Source organism: Centroberyx gerrardi, chromosome 3, assembly GCF_048128805.1.
Source record: "Centroberyx gerrardi isolate f3 chromosome 3, fCenGer3.hap1.cur.20231027, whole genome shotgun sequence".
NCBI classification, from domain to species: Eukaryota; Metazoa; Chordata; class Actinopteri; order Beryciformes; family Berycidae; genus Centroberyx; species Centroberyx gerrardi.
In genome coordinates, this window is record NC_135999.1 from 14637366 (window position 1) to 14655768 (window position 18403).

Below are 18403 nucleotides of genomic sequence, written 5' to 3' on the forward strand. Positions count from 1 at the left end.
ACAAGGTGGATTTGGAGACAGGAAGGGATTTATATAGAACCAAGAAATACAGTCTATACATCCTGAATATAGATTAAAAACAGAATTCAGTGTAAACATTGTATCAAATTAACAAAACCTTTAAAATAAAGTCTCTTACTAACTTATGCTGCACCGTCAATGAGAGATGTTCCTGTGAACCTTTATTTTTAAAGGGATCCTTGAATTTATGAATAAAAACAGTTTGCAGAGAAACAGGAAGCTCTGTTTTGAATTATGATTTATTTATTTTATTTACTTTGAATTTTGTCTTCAAGTTCTTATTCACTGTATAGCCTACTTTTTCGTCTATTCCCCTCATGTTTTTTTCCTTAACATGTTATAACATAATTTGTCCAACAGATGGCGAGATAGAGGTCTATTGCAAATCTGGATTCTGTAATCTAGATCTTGTGGTATCTGGATCAGACCCTAGGCTATGTGATGATTTTTTTTTTTGAAAAACTGACTCAAAAGCAGCAAGATCAGTCTGATCCTGGACAGCAAAAAATGGGATCAGAAAATTTTTTTGTATCCAGATTAAAGATTTTGAAAAACTGGGCCATCGATCAGCCTTGTGTCAGAGGATTGATGTTATGGCAGATAGACCAAGTCACTTGTGTTTCACATGTATGTCTAGATCAAGCAGACCAAGCTGTGTGTATGTGGACAAAAGTAGGTCAAAGTGTATCAAGTAGACACAAAACTTTTCACATAGTTTCTCTCTACAATATTCCTATAATCTCCTATAGGAACTCATAGTCTGTCTGCGGTACTCAAGAGTAAGTTTACAGTCACCTAATCTTTATGGTAGGCCTATTTTCTCATTCCATATGGTATCTTTATATTTTTCTATAATATTCCTATAGTGATTTAGCTGTAGTTTTGCTGTGATATATATACACAGTGACATCTTCAAGTTAATTATAGGAATAGCATACTTTTTTTTCGCAAGGGAAAATCAAATTACACACATGCATCATCCTCCACAAGTAACAACTCCTCCACTGAGGACTTGACTGTGTGCTGTCATCGGACTGCTCCGGCATAAGGGGAGGAGCGTTTCAATGGGGATTAGTGCGGCTTCACCTATGTTCGCTACGGTCCAGGTTGAGTAGCTTGGTAACACATAACAACGCCTCAGTGTCTTCTTATTCAAAGCAACATTATGGAGCTGTAACCGGTGGAAAAGAGTGAGCCGGTTCTTTCCGAGAGGATCTACTGCGGTGGTGTTTGTGGAAAGCTGGTGAACTGGGTGGACGTCGCTCAAACTGGTGTGCGCTCTTTCCAATCAGAGGATCCGTCCTATACGGTAAGAGAGAGAGAGAGAGAGAGAGAGAGAGAGAAGGAAACACAGCGGGCCTCGTTCACAGCTTTACCTACCTGTAAAATCACAATTTGACCGTGACAGTCCTGTTTTTGTCGGACCGTGGGTGTGTGTTTTCATGCTCATTTTCTTTGACAGTTGTTGCGGACGCTGTGATTGACATATGCGGGTGGGTGGATGGGGGTAGAGGAGAGGAGGGGAGGGGGGGGGGGGGGGGGGGCGCAGCACTTTGGTTCCCAAACTCAGCGTCCGGGGACCTAGAGGGCTCCTTGATGGGTTTCTGGGGGGTCCCCAGTAAAATACGGATTAGTTTAATTTCAGTATTATTGCATTCGCTTTAAGTTAACACCACGTAAATCTAAAATATAGCCAATTATGAGTTTTCTGATCACTCCTTTCGCTGTTGTCTCCTCACCTGTGGTTGAGACAAAACACCTCAGATGGACGAAACTTTTACCACCTGCGGTCTATCTGTCTCGGTGGGGCGCCTCACGTCACTTCTCCGCATGTGTTTTATCTGCGGTTCCCACGTGGTGTTGTTGTGAGCTCCAGATCAATTCATTTTATAGCTGTGCAGAAGCCTGTAGTGCAGCCTACCTGCACATTGATTTCCCTTCCCCTTTTTCTAAGTAGGCCATTGTTGAAACGAGTTGTGGACTCAAATTTCCATGGTGAAGAAGAAAGAAAGGTATAGGGGTATTGAGTTACTTGATTCCAACAAACAGCATCAATGTTTCATGGTTGGTCATCTTTTATTTAACAAACTGTTGTGTATATGTGTGTGTGTCATTCCTATACAGGTGTTCCTTTCCAGAGGCAATTTTATATTGCAAAATCAATGTTATCCATAATAACTTAACGTGAACTCACCTTTTCAGGCAAGTTTTAGGTGAGAGATGATGTCAGGCATGAATGACTAAAATAGGCTGAGAACTAGTTATTGTTGTTGTGTGTTGCTCAGGTTCTCTCCCTGGCCTGATGGGCTCCTTCATCCTCTATTTGTCTTATTTATTGCCTCACGATCTGAATTTCCACTTTCTCTTAGCCAGCCTAACCCCAAAGGTGATCCCCTAAACTGTCTATGGCTTATTATGAGACATATCCTGCACAAACATCCGTATGCCATCATCACTTGCGGCTGCTGTGGACAATGCGCTGGTCTTAAAACGGTCCTTATGTGGATGCTCTTTGAAGTCCAGGCCCCTGGGACATTAGCAGTGGCTCTTTCTTGCACACTGACCAGAGCTGACCTGGTTTGAAGGGATGGCAGAGCAGGTCTGTAAAGAGTTATGGGTTTATATAATATACCCACTTAGGCAGTATTTCCTAAATGCCCCGATTGCAAAGGATGTGAAAGCATGAGGTTATGATGAATGTGGGGAAGTGGTGCATTGTGGTTGTGTTGTCAGTTGGATTTTACAGAGCTCACCATGATGGGTACTTAATCACAAATGTTGTAAAAGAAATCTCTCTGATGCTGTCTAAATTTATATGGTCTGATCTATATTGTTCACAGCTGGTTACACACTGGAAACAGGCTCGGCCTCATAATCTATTTCACACCAGAGACTGCAGTGATGCTACATCTCATAATCTCAACCATAAGTTCCACTTCTCATAATGGCATGTTAAACGTTAAGTAGGTTTACCATAAACACTGACAGGGTGTAAAAATGCAAACCCAGTCAAGTTAAGACTTTATGAAACAAGTGTTTGGAACTTGATATGAAGAATGGGACTTGAAGAAATGTGTTGCTAATCAGTCATCTGTACGATTACTGATTATATTCAGAGGGGACAAAACCATTAAAAACCAGCTCTTAGAGACAGATGTTGGTCCATTGTACACAGAGCAGCCATGTTCATATAGTGGAACGTCTGTTTGGCTCACTTTATTGACCTGAAACCAAGCTATGCATGCACAAGATGTCTGTTGTAGTGAGTCTGTATCACGCCAGACTGTGAATAATGGTCATACTGATGTGATTAGATGTATAGCTCTATGTCACAAATTATGTGATAGTGATCTCATTAGTTTCACCTGGCTAGCTGCTGCTCATAGTGAACAGAATATGACTGAACACTGTTGTGCTGCTGAGAAAAGACATGTTTTTTTTTTAAAGTCACGGTTTTAAATCAGAATTGCTTTTAATCATATTTTTTCACTTAAGAAACAGGCAGACAACCAGTATCTGATTGCAAGCTTTGCAGGCCAAAAGCAAAATAAGTTACGACTGTGGTCTCTCTCAATCAGATTAGATGTAGAAATGTTGGAAAGATCACAGAACAGTTGCATTGGCCACACACATGTGCAAATTTACACATGTGGGCATATGTTAACTAAAAGAGATGCGTAAAGGAACAAAAGCTCTGCAAGGTGGTCAGTCGAGAACAGCATACATTGGCAGAAAATTGTTGGAACTTTGTAAGTGGAAGAGTTGAACAGGTGCCAGAGTCACCAAGCCAGCAGGTGTGTGTGTGTATGTGTTTGTGCATATGTGTATGTGTGTGTGTGTGTGTGCTAACCTGTTTTCCCTTTCCCACCATGGACTCAGCGCTCCGCTCAGCTTTATCCCGTGTTTGGGATTACCCCCGCCCCGCCCGGCCCTGAGCCCCCACACCGACCCTGAAGTGACTGACAACAAAGGAGTCATGTGGTGCGGGCCGCTGGCTGTCTTTGTTAAAGGCTCAATCCAGAGCACAGCGCTACCTGTGTGTCCCGTATCACCTCATCACTGCTTATTTTATTCATGCTCATTTCACTGGAGACTTCTTTCCCTCTTAAATTATGCCCTAGATTCAATGATTGACAGTTAAATATGAGTTGTAGATGTATTTTTGGTGCTGTAAGTGGTTTCTTCACGTTTTGATTGTTTGTATAGAATGTAGCGTTGTGTGTGTGTGTGTGTGTGTGTGGGGGTGTTATAACAGGATCTTGAATTTGTGAAGGTTATTTTCAATCAGCAAGTACTTCCCTTTAGGAATGTGTGTGTACATGCTCAACAAAATTATTTTGTTAATCTTCCAAACCTCTGTATGTGATTCTGGCAGTGGCCCATGTGTTGGCTAGACTATGTGCCAACTTACTGGAGTGATATTTAGAAAGAATTGCCTTTTTTTTCCCCCACACACTCTCTTCCATGTCTACAAAAGGCATCTCTTTAGAGGATTATGAAACTGATTAAATCTGGTCTAACCACTTTTATTGTGGAGTGCCTGTAGAAGAATGAATGTACAAGTTACAATGCAGCCACCAGTATGTCTTTGAAAGTCAGTGATTGACAAAAACTGTAGTAATTATTACCCACTAGCTGTAGAGGCAAACATGCACTACTTTGACGTAAAGCCGTGCACCTGAATTTGCATCTATTTTGCCTTAAAGATTACTCTGGAGAGAAAAAAAACACAGGCTCACAATTGTCTCCACCCAGGTAAATATTTGAGACAGATGAGCCTGACGGGCATTTTGGCATCTGCTGAGCTAACTTAAAAACAAAAATCCACCTGGAGAGTTTGCTTTGTTTCATAGCTTCTCTAAAGTTAAAGTACGCAATAACAGACCACCTATTCATATCAAAAACACTGTCTCTGGTCTCACAATATGATCTGATTGGCGAATTACATGATACGAGTGTGGTGCTGCAGCATGGTTCAATCTCTTGCCTTTGATAATGTCTCTGAACTTAACAGATATGCCATATCCTCTCTCTCTCCACCCCCTCCTTCCATCCCCTACGCAAACACGACTGTCTTTTTATCAGCTGGTGAGGTACGATGCAAACGAGCTGTAGAGGAAGTAGCAGGAGATGGAGATAGGATAAACCCACACTAAACACACTCTTATCGCCAACAGTGGTCTATTGTCCTTTGGGAATAGGACTAGAGCCAGGTGGAGTGATCTCACCAGTCCACATTGTGTACATACAATGCAGTAATTTAGTGTGAAAAAAACTGTAGAGTGAAAAATCGACGATACCCCTTACTCAAAATTTGGCAAACTGTTGGTTATAATGTTAGAAAATAAATTTAAAAAAAAAAACATGGAGACTGCGGTTTTGTGATCTTCTTCTGCGGTGTTCTACAATGTTATCCAAGGTAACACCTTACTCCCTGGGTGGTGTTTGGCAGCCACACCACACACAGATCAATACATACACACACACAAACACACACAGACACAGAGAGGCATACATAGACACATGCACACACAGGTCAAGGATCACATCTCACTTTGCCAATATCAATGGCAGGAAGCCGGACACCGAACCTGCAGTTGAGTCCTCTCTATTCTGCTATTGTGGCTTTTCATCTGTCCCTGTCTACAGTAAAACCCATCCCACGCCTTATCTCTCCAGTGTAGAATGAGCTAGAACCTGTATTCCCCCTTCTCTAAAGAGAGTTGCAGCACATATTAAGCCGGCCACATGTCTTTGATCTCAACAATGTGGCATATGGGCTCTTGTGTCCTCTGGTTGGCCTCTGTTGGCCTTCATCTACTTTTAAGGGCTCAGTATTTGGAGCGGTGTATTTTATCATAGCATGAGTAAATTAATGTTTTCCCTGCAGGGTGTTTGGCACTCCTCCTGTGCTTGATGACCTTCTATTATACCAGTCAGTCGCTCCCTTCATTCCACACCTCCTCCTCCTCCTCCTCCTCTTCCCTCCCAGGTAAAGTAGGCTAGTGTGTGTGTTTGGACATGTTAATGAGTCTCCTCCCGTGATCACTGAGCAACATGGTAGGAACAGCCTGTGGCTAAAACCAGTATGGGTTGAACACACCAGCCAACACCCTTAGCCTTCGCCTGCGCTTTAATATCCACAGAATGCAGTGCTGCAGCACTATATCTGCTTACATAATCACAGTCTTATCTGATAAGCTAGTTGTAGCCTCTGCAGTAATTACTCAGCACCTGTTGGGCCTGTGCTGCTTTGGTTTTGTTTTAGGAAGAGCCCATCATGGGCTTTAATAATGTTTAATTATTCACTCTGCTGTTTCGCAAGTTATTTTTGAAGTGAAAAAATTGGCCAATTAGCAATGAAAATGACAATAGTTAAGCATAATTTAACATTTTAATTTTTCTGTAGGAATATATATAGTTTACCTCCCTATCAGTTCTATTAGTCTTTACACATAACATAGCTATGACCTGATTTACCCAGTAACAGGTCATTTTTTTCAGGTCACGGTCATGTCCATTTAAAATTTGGTTGGCTCCAGATTTGAAGTCATTCCCCAGAGGTCTCTGACCGTGAATTCAATCTCAGCCTGCCTCCCCTGAAGATGGATGGTCCAACAAAGTGGCCACTGCCCCCCTGGCTAAAGGGAATGCAGACGTAGATAAGAATATGGATGGCTTTCTGCCTCCCACTATGTTGTTGATTGGGTGAGGATGGTGAGGACTATAAATAGCCATGCCAGGCGCTATCTGGCCCTTCAATGGCCTCACCTGTAGCTCTAAATATTTCAACAGCTGCTATCACTTTAATGGCCCTGTCTGTCACTGGGTTGCCATGGTGACCACCTGGCCACTGTAAATTTCCCCTCTGTGAGTGCCACCTTTAGAAGAGAGGAGTAGCCCATTAGTAAGGCTGGATCAGGACAAATGGTATCTCAGAGGACAGTCGTTTTTCTCTCGACTACTGGAGGTAATGATCTAGCATCTATCAAGCACATAGCCCTAGACAAAAGGCAACATGAGAAAGGGACAGGGTCTAGCTTGTATCCAAATGCCTGTGTTTTTGCATAGTTAATGTTAAGAGCTACTTAAAATACTTAAACTTGATTATTGTCACTGTAAGATGTTTTGTAAGACCTTTTGGTTCATAAATGTCAAATCCCTGGCCTTGAGTTTTAAAACGTGTTCAGCAAGAAAGATGATGTAATGTATGCTGCGTTTGCGCTCTACTGCAAGTTGCAGCAGCCAAGTGACTTGAGGTGTGGCTGGCTTTTGAGCTATTTGTCCGGACCACGCCTTAAGGGGTGAAACCTCCTGGGACGTCGAAAACCTCACAATGCCAGAAACCAGATCAGAAAAAGATGACAAAACCTCCATAGGAAAGCATTTCCTTTTTATTTTTTTTACTCCGTTTGCTCCTGTCAGGGGTTTCATGTGCTCTTTCGATGCTTCTGAAGCTACTTTGCCTCTCTCTACACACACCAGTTGAACAATGAGGACAATAAGGTGGTGCAACATGATAGCCAAGCCCATTTTGTCTTGTGTTCTCATCATGTTTACCTTGGGAGTGGGGAGTGAGCAGAAAAGAGCGTCTTGCTCTTTATGTAACACCACCACCCAGGAAAAACCTTCTAAGTGATGCTGCATTAATAGAATGGAGAGCTTCCAACTTCTTGCCATATCTGTGTAGTAATAATAATAAATAATAACTTAAGCCGGTACTTACACTTTGCAGTTGGAAACGCAGGAAAGATTTGACATGTTTCAGCAAAAACGGTATTGTTTGGAACAACTCGAGGCTCTCGTCTAATTCCTTGTACACAATGATGAGCCAAACACTTTTGCTGTAATCTGGAGGAGATGAGCTTAGCTGCCGGAGCCTCTAGATGCTGCCAGAGCCGTTCTTAGCCCAGCACATAGCAAGGGAAAAGAAACCATGCTACAATTTGTGTCACGGTGCATGCTTCACTTGTGCACAAGACTTGGAGCCTTAATTTGTTTTTTTGTCAGACTTTCTGTTCTGTTATGTCATTGTGCCTGAGTGGTGTTGTCATATCAGTGTGTGTGTTACTGTACGTTACGCTCTGCTTCCTGTCAATCACCTGACAGCCACAGGAAGAGATGGCTCAGCCAGGAAATAATCCCTCAAAGCCATGTGGCCTTACAAACTTTATTGTCACATCCATGTGTTTTTATTTAGGGCATCTTTGTTGTTTGTTTTGTTTGTTATTCATCCTATTTCCTATCCTATTCATCTCTTCTTCTGGATAGCGATAGCATTTTTGCATGAAATGTAGTTATGAGTGAGTTAGCTGTCACTGTTGAGAGAGGACACTGAGCTTGCAGGCACTTGCAGCTTGCAAGCATGGCACAATATCAAAGAACACCTGGGCTGTGTTATTTGACTGATAGACAGCACTCAAAAGGGGCAGGACAAAGAAAAAATCTGCTTCTTTTGCTGTACAAAATTACATCCGAGCCCACTGGTCCATAGATCCAACAGAACATGGCAACAGTGAACATGTTTGACCTGTAATGGCAGCGCCTTCCCTGGGCCAATCAGTGTAATTTAAAAAATGAAACACAGTGATGAGGTGAATAATTTCTCCACGTTTCTTCAACATCTGCTCACTGGTGTCTGAGATGCCATGCCTGGTAAGAAGGAAACTGATCCAACTGTCACACAAGAGAAAAAATCTAGAAAAAAACAATACAGTGATAAAGATTCATTAGGGTTGGTATGTGTGTGTATGTTTGTGTGTGTGTTTCTTAAAAATATGGCCTTGGGAAATCGCATGAAGCATCACCTCTTGTCCAGGGAAGAAAGGGTGCAGTTGACTGCATCTTTCCACAGAAATGTCCATGTCCTTGATACTTGTTTCTCTGGCTTCTGGCCTGTGGAGACATGGAAGCAACAAATTTGTGCAATTACCAAATTGCCATAATTGGATAATTGGAAATTGCCAAGCTGAGGAGAATCCAGCAAGGTTTACTTAGTGAAGAGACTGGTATGCAGGCAGTTTCAGACTGTAAACAGACAAGACCCTTACTCGTGTAGACACATATACACACACAGTACTGCATACCCACAAGACAATTTGAGCACCAGCCCATAGAGAAACACACAAAAGATGTATTTTTAATAACCTGCTATATTCTGGCTTATAATCATCTTTCTATAAAAAGGGCTGCCCTATTTCTGGCTCTACTGTATTTAGGGTTATTTTGAGCAAGTAGAGCATCTCCTCTTTTGGCTCTTCACCATCCTCAGTGTGTCTTCTGGGCTACTGTCGGCTCTCCCTGCATCTGACAACAGTATGTGAATGAGAGCAGGATCTGGGTCATGACTTTCTTAATAAGCCTTTGCTAGCTTAGTTGGCCAAGCACATTTCATTCTGTAAAAACACGCGTCGTTCTTGTTGTGCTGGGTGGAAACTTGCATATTTCGCACCCTTATTTCCCCGGACTGTATCACAGGCTTATTATAAGGCTCTGGTGCTTAGTCTCAGTTGTGGTGTCTGTGTTGCTAAATCCAAAAGCAAATTTAGAATTAGCCAAATAACTGAACATGTCATGTGTTTAGATTATTAACACTGTACAAGGTGACTGTGTGACTTTATGTCCATATTCTTTTTAATTAAATTGCTCCTAGAGAGGATAACTGGACCAGTTATGTGCTGGTGCAGAGGAACTTAATATTCCTTGTATATTTGTGAGTGGAAGGCAGTTGTTGCCAGTGTATTGTTGTCTGAGTGGGGCTAATCACTGCTTGCATCAGGCTAATCTAGCAGTCTGTTGTTCTGCTACAATCAGACACACAGCCGCTCCAGTTGGCTTCAGAGATCTGTGTGATCACTGGGCTAAAGGCCTAGATTGAAGTGGGAATTAAATCTAAGACAGGGGTACAGGCAACTGAAATCCCTCCCAGCCAGAACAAGAGTATCTGTAATATTAGTATCCTATAGGCGGCTGACCTGTGCTATATTGTACTGGTGCAAACACAACTGCGGTGAAGGGGCGGCGGGGGTGGGTCGACCTCCCTGTAGCTGCAGTGTCCCAGGTTCAGTAACGCAGTGTAAAAACACACTGCCGACTCCTTTGAGACGGGCTGTTTTGGATTTCCGGGGGAGTGAAGGAGCAAAACTGAGGTGATGGCAAGATTTATGTGAGGACTAACTGCAGGATCGGTTCAGGGAAACGCTCAAAAACAGCCTGAACAACGACATGAGGGCTTGATGACTCCTCTTAGCAATGTCGCCCACACATGCACACAGCTCTCTCTCTCTCTCTCTCTCTCCACTACATCACACTACACTACATCACACTATTATAAAAGGAAACCCACATTTTTTAAAAATTGTTATTGGCAAATACACCAGCAGTACTGCACACACAGCATGTGAGGTACAGTACATACTTAGCGGTATAAATTAAATGTCGAGAGTTATACTACTGTGTCACATGACGTGATTCCCTTGGTGGCTCAGTACTGGTGTTGGAGCGGGGGAATCATATAGTGTTGGGGGAATGTGTTGGGCCTCTCATAGCTGCGAAGGGACACCAATTATATCACAACACTAATTGGAGGGGACAATGGTGTTATTCTTCCACGAAGGATGATGACGATAGAGAGAGGATGTCGATGTTGTATTCCCTCAGAAATATTGCAGTTAGATCAGTCTTTATTTTTGTATGGATGTGAACATTGTAGCTGTCATTTTCCTTCCATCCCCTCCTTTTCTGTTGACTCTCCCTTAGCCTTTTCCTCTCTCTCTCCCTCCCCCTCCCTTCTGCTGCCCGTCTCTCCTCCCCCCTCGCTGTAACCTCCTCTCTCCATCCAAGTGGCGTTCTAAGCTCCTTACTCACGTCCAGTTACTTCCTCCCATACCTCACCGCTCACACACTTGACATTCAGCTCCACAGTGTCAGCTGCTCTCTCTGCTCTCGAGACATCTTCCATCTCCTTTTCTGTGACAAACGGGACAAAGAATGAGGTCTGCGTCCGTCCGCTTAGCCGTTCAGCAGTTTTAAAGGCTTCAGGCAGCACATAATGCTTCATTCAGCGTAGGTAAGAATTCCAATCTGACACACTTTCCCTTTACATTCCTCCTAAAAAAAAAATCCAACCAGCCGGCACTCTCTTCTAACTGAAAGCAGATGTGAGCGGTGTAGAGCTTGACTTGGAGTTTGACTGCGTGCCTGTTAAGCCCAAGCTCTGTGGTTGGTTGTGAAGTTTCATGTGTTATTGGGGCAGAGTTCATTCAAAAAGCAGGGGCGCGCCGTGATTGGTCAAGAGGCGGTTTTAGGGGCAGGAACCAGGAGCTCTAATTTGATATTGTGGTGTGCAGCTGCTGCGTGTGTTACAGTTGATCCCCCGTGGTGACACAGCCCATATCCTCCTGTATTGCGTAGTGTGTGTGTGTGAGTGATGAATATTGTCCTAACTTTGTTTTCATGTTTTGAGACAGAATTGGACTCGTTAAAGGAACTAACTCACTGGTGTCTTTGTTTGGCTACATTGCGGGTTGCTATGAAGTTTGTTTTGTTTGATATATTCTCTATTGTTGGACGGGGAGGAATACATCAAGGTCAAGTCTGTTTATGGATAGGATCTCTGGAACATGACTGTGATTTTCCAGGGGTTTGCACTTCGCATGCAGGCGTTTGACCAATGACATCATTTTGCGTTGGAATGATAGTTATCACGACCATTCACTGTCTGCAAGCACAGGAAACCCAGGGAGATAAGGCGAATCTAAATATCCTTCTTCCTGAAGCGCTGGCCTACACCTGGCCAGTGACGGGGGAATTATGTGTGACATGTTTTAGTAGAGTATTCTATACAGCCTAGATGTTTTTTTTTTTTCCAGTTCCACAGCAATTCACATTTGCCTGTTTGGCAAGCTCTACACTCCTTCCGTTCCCAATGTTGTCAAAGAAATCCTCTGTAGTGTTTTAACAGTCACAATCTCTCCAGTAATGGACTCTCCAAGGACAACAACAAATGGTCCCGTTTCTATTTCTACCCCAAGTCTGTCACTGTATTCTGCGACAGTTCACAGTCACAGTTCACTTCTGGGGAAAAAGTAGGCACCTTCCAAATTTCCACGGTGCCTTGTGTGTGAGTGTTTAACAAGTAAACTTTAGTGCTGGAACAGATCTGCAAAGCTGCCCTTGGCTATTTCCAACTAAAATAATCATTATTTATTTTTCATGCAGACAAGCAATGTGAGCAATGCAGACCTCACTGACATGAAATGTTGTTAAATATTTTCTCAGGATATTTTCTCCAGTCAGCGTAGCTTACATGCCGTTCCTATCTGATCTACGAGACTAGCAAATCTTCATGTTTTTCCCCTATCTCGCCACATTCAGCCGGAATAGTTCACACCCAGTTGCCGTTCACCTTCTGATGTCAAAAAATGCTTCTGTAATGAAAGTGATGTCAGGGGCGTGAGGTATTCCAAAAGCAATTTGACAACTCAGTCCAAAGTCCAGAGTGTGGCAGGCAACTCTCGGAGCTGAGGACTAGCTAGCGTGTGTGTATGTGTGTGTGTGCCACAAGAAATGTGTCCCTCTCTCTCCTCTACTGAGTCATCTGACTGTGCCTGTTATTGTTCTCCTTCCTGCATGCCTGTCATAGCTGCTGTCTAGCCATGCTGAGAGAGAGAGAGAGAGAGAGAGAGGGAGAGAGGGACACAGAGAGAGAGAGTATGCAATTACCATATATCATAGCATCATATCCTGCTATTTTGTATATGCTGAAGCAATAACATTTTGTGATAAATGATAATGTCTGCTTGTGTCTTTTCCTGCCTCCTCAGATCCCCATGTGATTATTCCTCCTCCTCCTCCGCACCCAGTGAGCAGTGAGGACTCTCCTCCCTCTCCCGCCTGTGACATGGTTTAGCCCACGTATGACCTGGTCACCATGATGGCCTCCATGGTTGCCAACGGAAACCGAGATGGGCAGTCTCTGGTCTTGAAAGGGGTGGACCCAGAGACCTGCATGATTGTGTTCAAGAACCACTGGGCTCAGGTAAACTGAAACTGCCAGAACTCCAAATATCCGCAACAAATCTTGGATACTGCTCTCCAAATCTCAACTGAACTGTTCTTTAACACTTTTACACTAACCCCACATAAACACACGCAAAGACTGTGTAGGACGTTCTTATCAAGACCCAAATTTTGCTAAACTTCTACCTCAAACCCTGGGAACATTCAGAAACTGACTCGGGCTGTTCACTCTATGACTGTCCCAGCGCTAAGCTCCAGTGCGGTCGCGGATAGTGGAATCTTGGCTATGTGGAGCTGACTGTTTCAGACTCTTGGCTCTTTCCTCCAACATGTGTCCCCTGTTCACCCCTGTGGGGCCTGGCAGGCAGCTGGGCCGACTCCCTCCCACAGTTGGATGAATAACCTTAATGTACAGTGACATAGAGCCGGATATTTAGGGTAAAAAAAAAGTGTACAGGCAACTCACAACTGCGTTATACTTCTAGATCAGGGGTTGTGGTGGTTTGGCCAGGAGTCGCCTTTTTCTACACTGTGTTGAAATGTGCATGTGTTAACTTCAATATAAGCCCCCGTTGAACTGACAGTAACTGTTTCTTTTCTGGGGAATTATCAGTGCAGTTGTTTGGAACGTTTTTCCATTTCAGTTTTTTGTGTGATTTAAATTGGTTGTGGAAGCGTGTTCGGAGCCAGCAGAGTTGTATCAAGTTCCCCGGTTTCTTGAGAAGGAAAGAGGATTGATTCTACAACACTAGTTTGTTTTATATGTTTTTATGGTTAAAGTTATTGTAGCAAGGTGCACATTGTTTGTTTGGTGTTTACATTAAAATGTTTGTAGGTTTTCATAATTATGTTGATGTACTCCATTGTAAGTGAGCTTATTCTTTTAAGATTTAATGTCTTGTAAGGTAAGATAAGAAAAGATAAGATAAGATAGTCTTTATTGGTCTCAGAGAAATTTGTCTTGGACAAATAAGAGTTGCTGTTACTCTCATGCTGCACATAGAGACAGACTGGCAGGCACAGGCAGACAGACAGACCCATAGACAACACAAAAAGAAAACAAAAAAAACACTACTTTTTACAACTAGTAGCTACTTGTAGTAGCAAGTGAAGTTAGCAGGCCAGACATTAGTTATCTAGCCCAGTCACAGGCTAAGCACTGAATATGATGTAGGGTCACCAGGGGAGAAGGCTAACCTTGCCCTGTCATAGGACTGTGGAGGGTTTTGTAGTTTATTTCTGTATTTAATTTCTGTCTCTTCTGCTCAGACGTTTATCCCATATATAAATCAAACTGACCCCAAAACCATGCTATTTTTTAAATCGCACACACCTGACAACGTGTACGTAATCTTTCACTTGTCTACTTTAAATAAAGGTGAAGAAAGCACAAATACGCTGTTCAAATAAACTTGAAAGTCCCTCTTGAAACTCATCTGTGCCCAAAAAATCACTGGGAGGCAGCAGGCAATACGGCCACAAAAATGTTTGAATGTTGTCTAAAACATTTCCTTTAGACACAATTACAAAGACATAACGTCAGCCTGAAGAAGAAATGTTTTAATTATTCATGATGGGCAACCATGATTGGCTTGTATGCAGGATAACTATGTTTGAACCCAGTTCAGATAATTTCAGTTTGGAACATATCTAGGACAGGTATGGACATGTGTGATCAGAAGGAGAGAATGACAAGTACATGTAAGCTCTGCTATCTGCTATAGTGCACAGATACTTTTGGCTTTTGGCAATATTTTTTTCTTTTTACCTCTACTTCTAGCTGTTATCCCTTTGTTTTGCTTTAACCATAACAACAAATTAAATAAAAACCAGTGTACATAAAATCAATGTGGCAAGCTTAACTATTCAAGTCAAGTTTTATTTAACTGGCACTCTGCTAGTTTTCACTTGTTTTCCTAGAAGTTGGGATGCACATTGTTGTAATCCAAAATACAGGGAGCTGACTGGTCCCATCTACTGACTGTAAACAGATCAAATTGAGAATCCCCTGTTCTAGATTAAAGCTCCTTTGCTTCAGGCAAATTGGCAGCGCAATTTTACTCTTACAGAGTTTTATTTCCACGCTTAGTTAATCAGTAGCTTGATAAGAACACTCTTGACTTTGGTTTCAGCTCGGAAAACCTTGAAATCTGAGCAACATGTTCACTGGCCTGCCCCCTATTACAAGCTCTCCCTGTTTCATTTGAAGATTAGCTTTATATTCATTTGCCGTCTAATGGCTTATCTCCTCCTCTCCAGGCGTCACAGAGCTCATTGTGTTTTTGTTGTGACATGCAAAGTGAGCTGGTTGTTGCTGGGGCTGCCAAGAACCTTTAACTGTAGATAATGTATTCTGGGCAGTTTGTTCCTTGTCACTGTGGCTCTGCACAAATACTGTTTCATGTTATACATTATTAATGCTACTTGACACCTAACAAATCTGTCAAGTTGATGAGCGTAGTCCTGTTTGGCGACCTGGACCAATCTGTTATATCAAGACATTACCCATCAGCGGAGGAATATATTGACTGATGTATTCACTTCAGCGTGACATCACCGCTCTTCCCTCACATCTACCATTTGGCCACCCTCCCATCCCTCACTCCCGCTGTTGTGTCGACACCCATCGTTCACCTGGGTGCTCTCGTTTCTGTCAGCCGTGCCCAGTTCTCTGTGGACGGCCGATTGTCATGGCAGCAGCGGCAGGCTGGGGACACTGGGATCATTGTTGTGACTCTGGTTTCTACACGAGGGAGGGACTGGCTACACAAAGGGCCGTTTCACACTGCGCTGACCAGACTGAGTTTATCTGTACTCTGCTGGCCTATTTACACACCATTTTAGTTGATAGTGAACTGTGGGATAAAGGGATGATTTTACGTGCAGATTAGGGATACACCTGCTTAAGAAATGTAGCATGAAAAGGCTAGGGAGAGTCATACTTTTACATGGTACACGCACTGCCCATAGAGATAAAATCAACTCAGCTGAAAAGAAAATGCTGACTTGTACCTATAGGTTAAGTGTCCATAGAATAGTGCATATGTGCTGAAAGTGGTAATCCTCAAGAGCCTTTTTTTTGGGCTGTGGGATGTCGGCAGGCCTCTTCCTTGGATTTTCTGTTGAAGTTTGCTTGCTGAATTGCTGTCAGTTTCTGTGTCTGTTCAGCCCAGATGGCCATCACTGGTTATGCCAACTACCTAGTTCTTTTTCTATTTAAAAACAACAACAAAATGCGCTGCTGTGTCTGCTGGAAATGTAAAACACATCACTTCTTGTACAGCAGAAGATGTTTCCTGGGAAAGACCTACCTGACTCCGGGTGTTTAGAACACAGATATAAAAGTTTTCCTGAACTGGGTATAGGTTGAATCACTATTGTGTTGTATCAATTAGTGGTAGAAAGTAGCAAATTTATCTATTTAGAAATACTGTGGATTTTAACTTTTAAGTGCATATTTCTATTATGCCATTTGCTATGTTATACTAGGCCTAGAGGACTTAATCATTTAAAACATTGCAATCTGTATAGCTGCGTGTCACTCTCAATATATAGTATACAAACTATTTTATGGTTCACTACCAATGTAAGTGCCTAATTACACCAACCCTGGGCAACCCAGTGGGAATTGATGTAATAAGGCACCTACCCACCCTATAGCACTCATAGTACTATAAGGTGCTTTGGTTAAAGGTTTCCACCAAATGGCTTATGTTATGTCTCTGCTACTACAAAGAAACACAATTCACCAACATGTACTAGGCCTATCTGAGTTTGCAATACAAAACTGCTGCAAGGAAAAACAAATCCTGCTAGAATTATGAGTGGAACATTAATGTTTCCTACTTATTTTCTAAAGAGATATGTTTTTATTTTGAACAATAAAAGGATTGCAAGCCTTGATATCTTCATTAACTTTCTCTTTAAGACTTATTACCTTCATAATAGCATGTATTTCTGCTTTAAAACCATTAGAAGTCTGCTGTAACCTGGATACAATTTTAAGCACCAAGGCTGAGTTAAAGAGGAAGTGTGTCACTGTCTCCTCATGTTTTAATCTGAACAACTCTTTATTTGTGTAGTATACAGTATCTAATTCCACAGCCTCTGGCTTGGTGTCTCTTTCTATCTGGTTGTATTGATGTAGCCACAGCCACGTTTACAGCTGTAATGCTTGCATGAACAATCAAGAATATATAGCCATAATGAGTTTGGTTGAAACAATCTTCCTCTTGTCCCTCAGGTGGTGAAGATCCTAGAGAAGCATGACCCTCTACGCAGCAGCTCCACCCTGCCCTCCCTGGGTGTCATCAGCCTCAGCGCCGGCTCTGGCCTGCGTTTCGGCCCCGTCCCGGGCGACGAGGCGAGCGCTGTGCAGAACTACGTGGAGCACATGCTCTTCCTGCTGATGGAGGAGGACAGCGGCCAGGCCGGCGCCATGGGCCCCATCCTGGAGTTTGTGGTGATGGAGAACGTGATGGAGCGTCTCTTCGTGTGGAGCCTGCGCCGAGAGTTCACGGACGACATGAAGCTGGAGCAACTGAAGATGTACGAGATGCTGGTGGGCCAAGCGCGCCAGCCGCTGCTGCACCACAAGCCCATCCTGCGGCCGCTCATGATGCTGCTGTCCTCCTGCTCGGGCACGGCGGCGCCAGAGGTCGAGGCCGAGCTGGTGCTGCTGCTCAACCAACTGTGCTGCGTCCTGGCGAAGGACCCCTCGGTTCTGGAGCTCTTCTTCCACACCAGCGAGGACCAGGGAGCGGCCAACTTCCTCATCTTCTCCCTGCTCATCCCCTTCATCCACAGGGAGGGCACAGTGGGCCAGCAAGCCAGAGACGCCTTGCTGCTCATCATGTCGCTGTCCGCTGAGAACCAGCGCGTGGCCAAACACATCGCAGAGAACACCTACTTCTGTCCGGTCAGTCCACGCACATGATGAATCGGTCCTTCTTCTCTCTCTCTCTTGCTCTCACTCACTCACTGCATTTTTGTGTCTGTGGCTCTTTATTTCTCACACTCAGCCCCTCTCTTTTCCTTTCCTTTACCGACTTAATCCATTTGTATGTAGAACTGTTCTGCCCTTGAGCTCGTTAGTAAGTGGCAATCATTCTAATTCTGACAGGCAATCTAAAATGACTTCTCTTTGACCCTGGGTAGGCGTATCATACTCGGGCCAAAATATGCAGATGAATTCATAGAACTTCCAGAAACGAGGTTGAATTTCCTCTGTTGAATGTTACGAATGTCTGGCATTCATAAGATTATGGTACTGTTTTAAATATTGCCATTTAAATACTGCTGCAGACAAGATGCAGCAAAAAATAGCATGTGTTTAACAAGAGGAGTCTGACTGTAATTGGTT

The 18403-nt window shown here is 43.2% G+C and overlaps 1 protein-coding gene across 1 annotated transcript in view; it reads left to right on the forward strand.

Annotated features, from left to right (window-relative positions):
- Positions 1-1086: 1086 nt before the first annotated feature.
- The window catches only part of fhip1aa (FHF complex subunit HOOK interacting protein 1Aa), a 29016-nt gene continuing 11699 nt past the window's right edge, over positions 1087-18403 (forward strand). Inside the window, exons 1-3 of the mRNA XM_071923381.2 lie at positions 1087-1330; positions 12846-13060; positions 17285-17959. Of these exons, the coding sequence (XP_071779482.2) occupies positions 12953-13060; positions 17285-17959 (783 nt within the window). The 5' untranslated portion in view covers positions 1087-1330; positions 12846-12952. The remainder of the gene's footprint in view (positions 1331-12845; positions 13061-17284; positions 17960-18403) is intronic.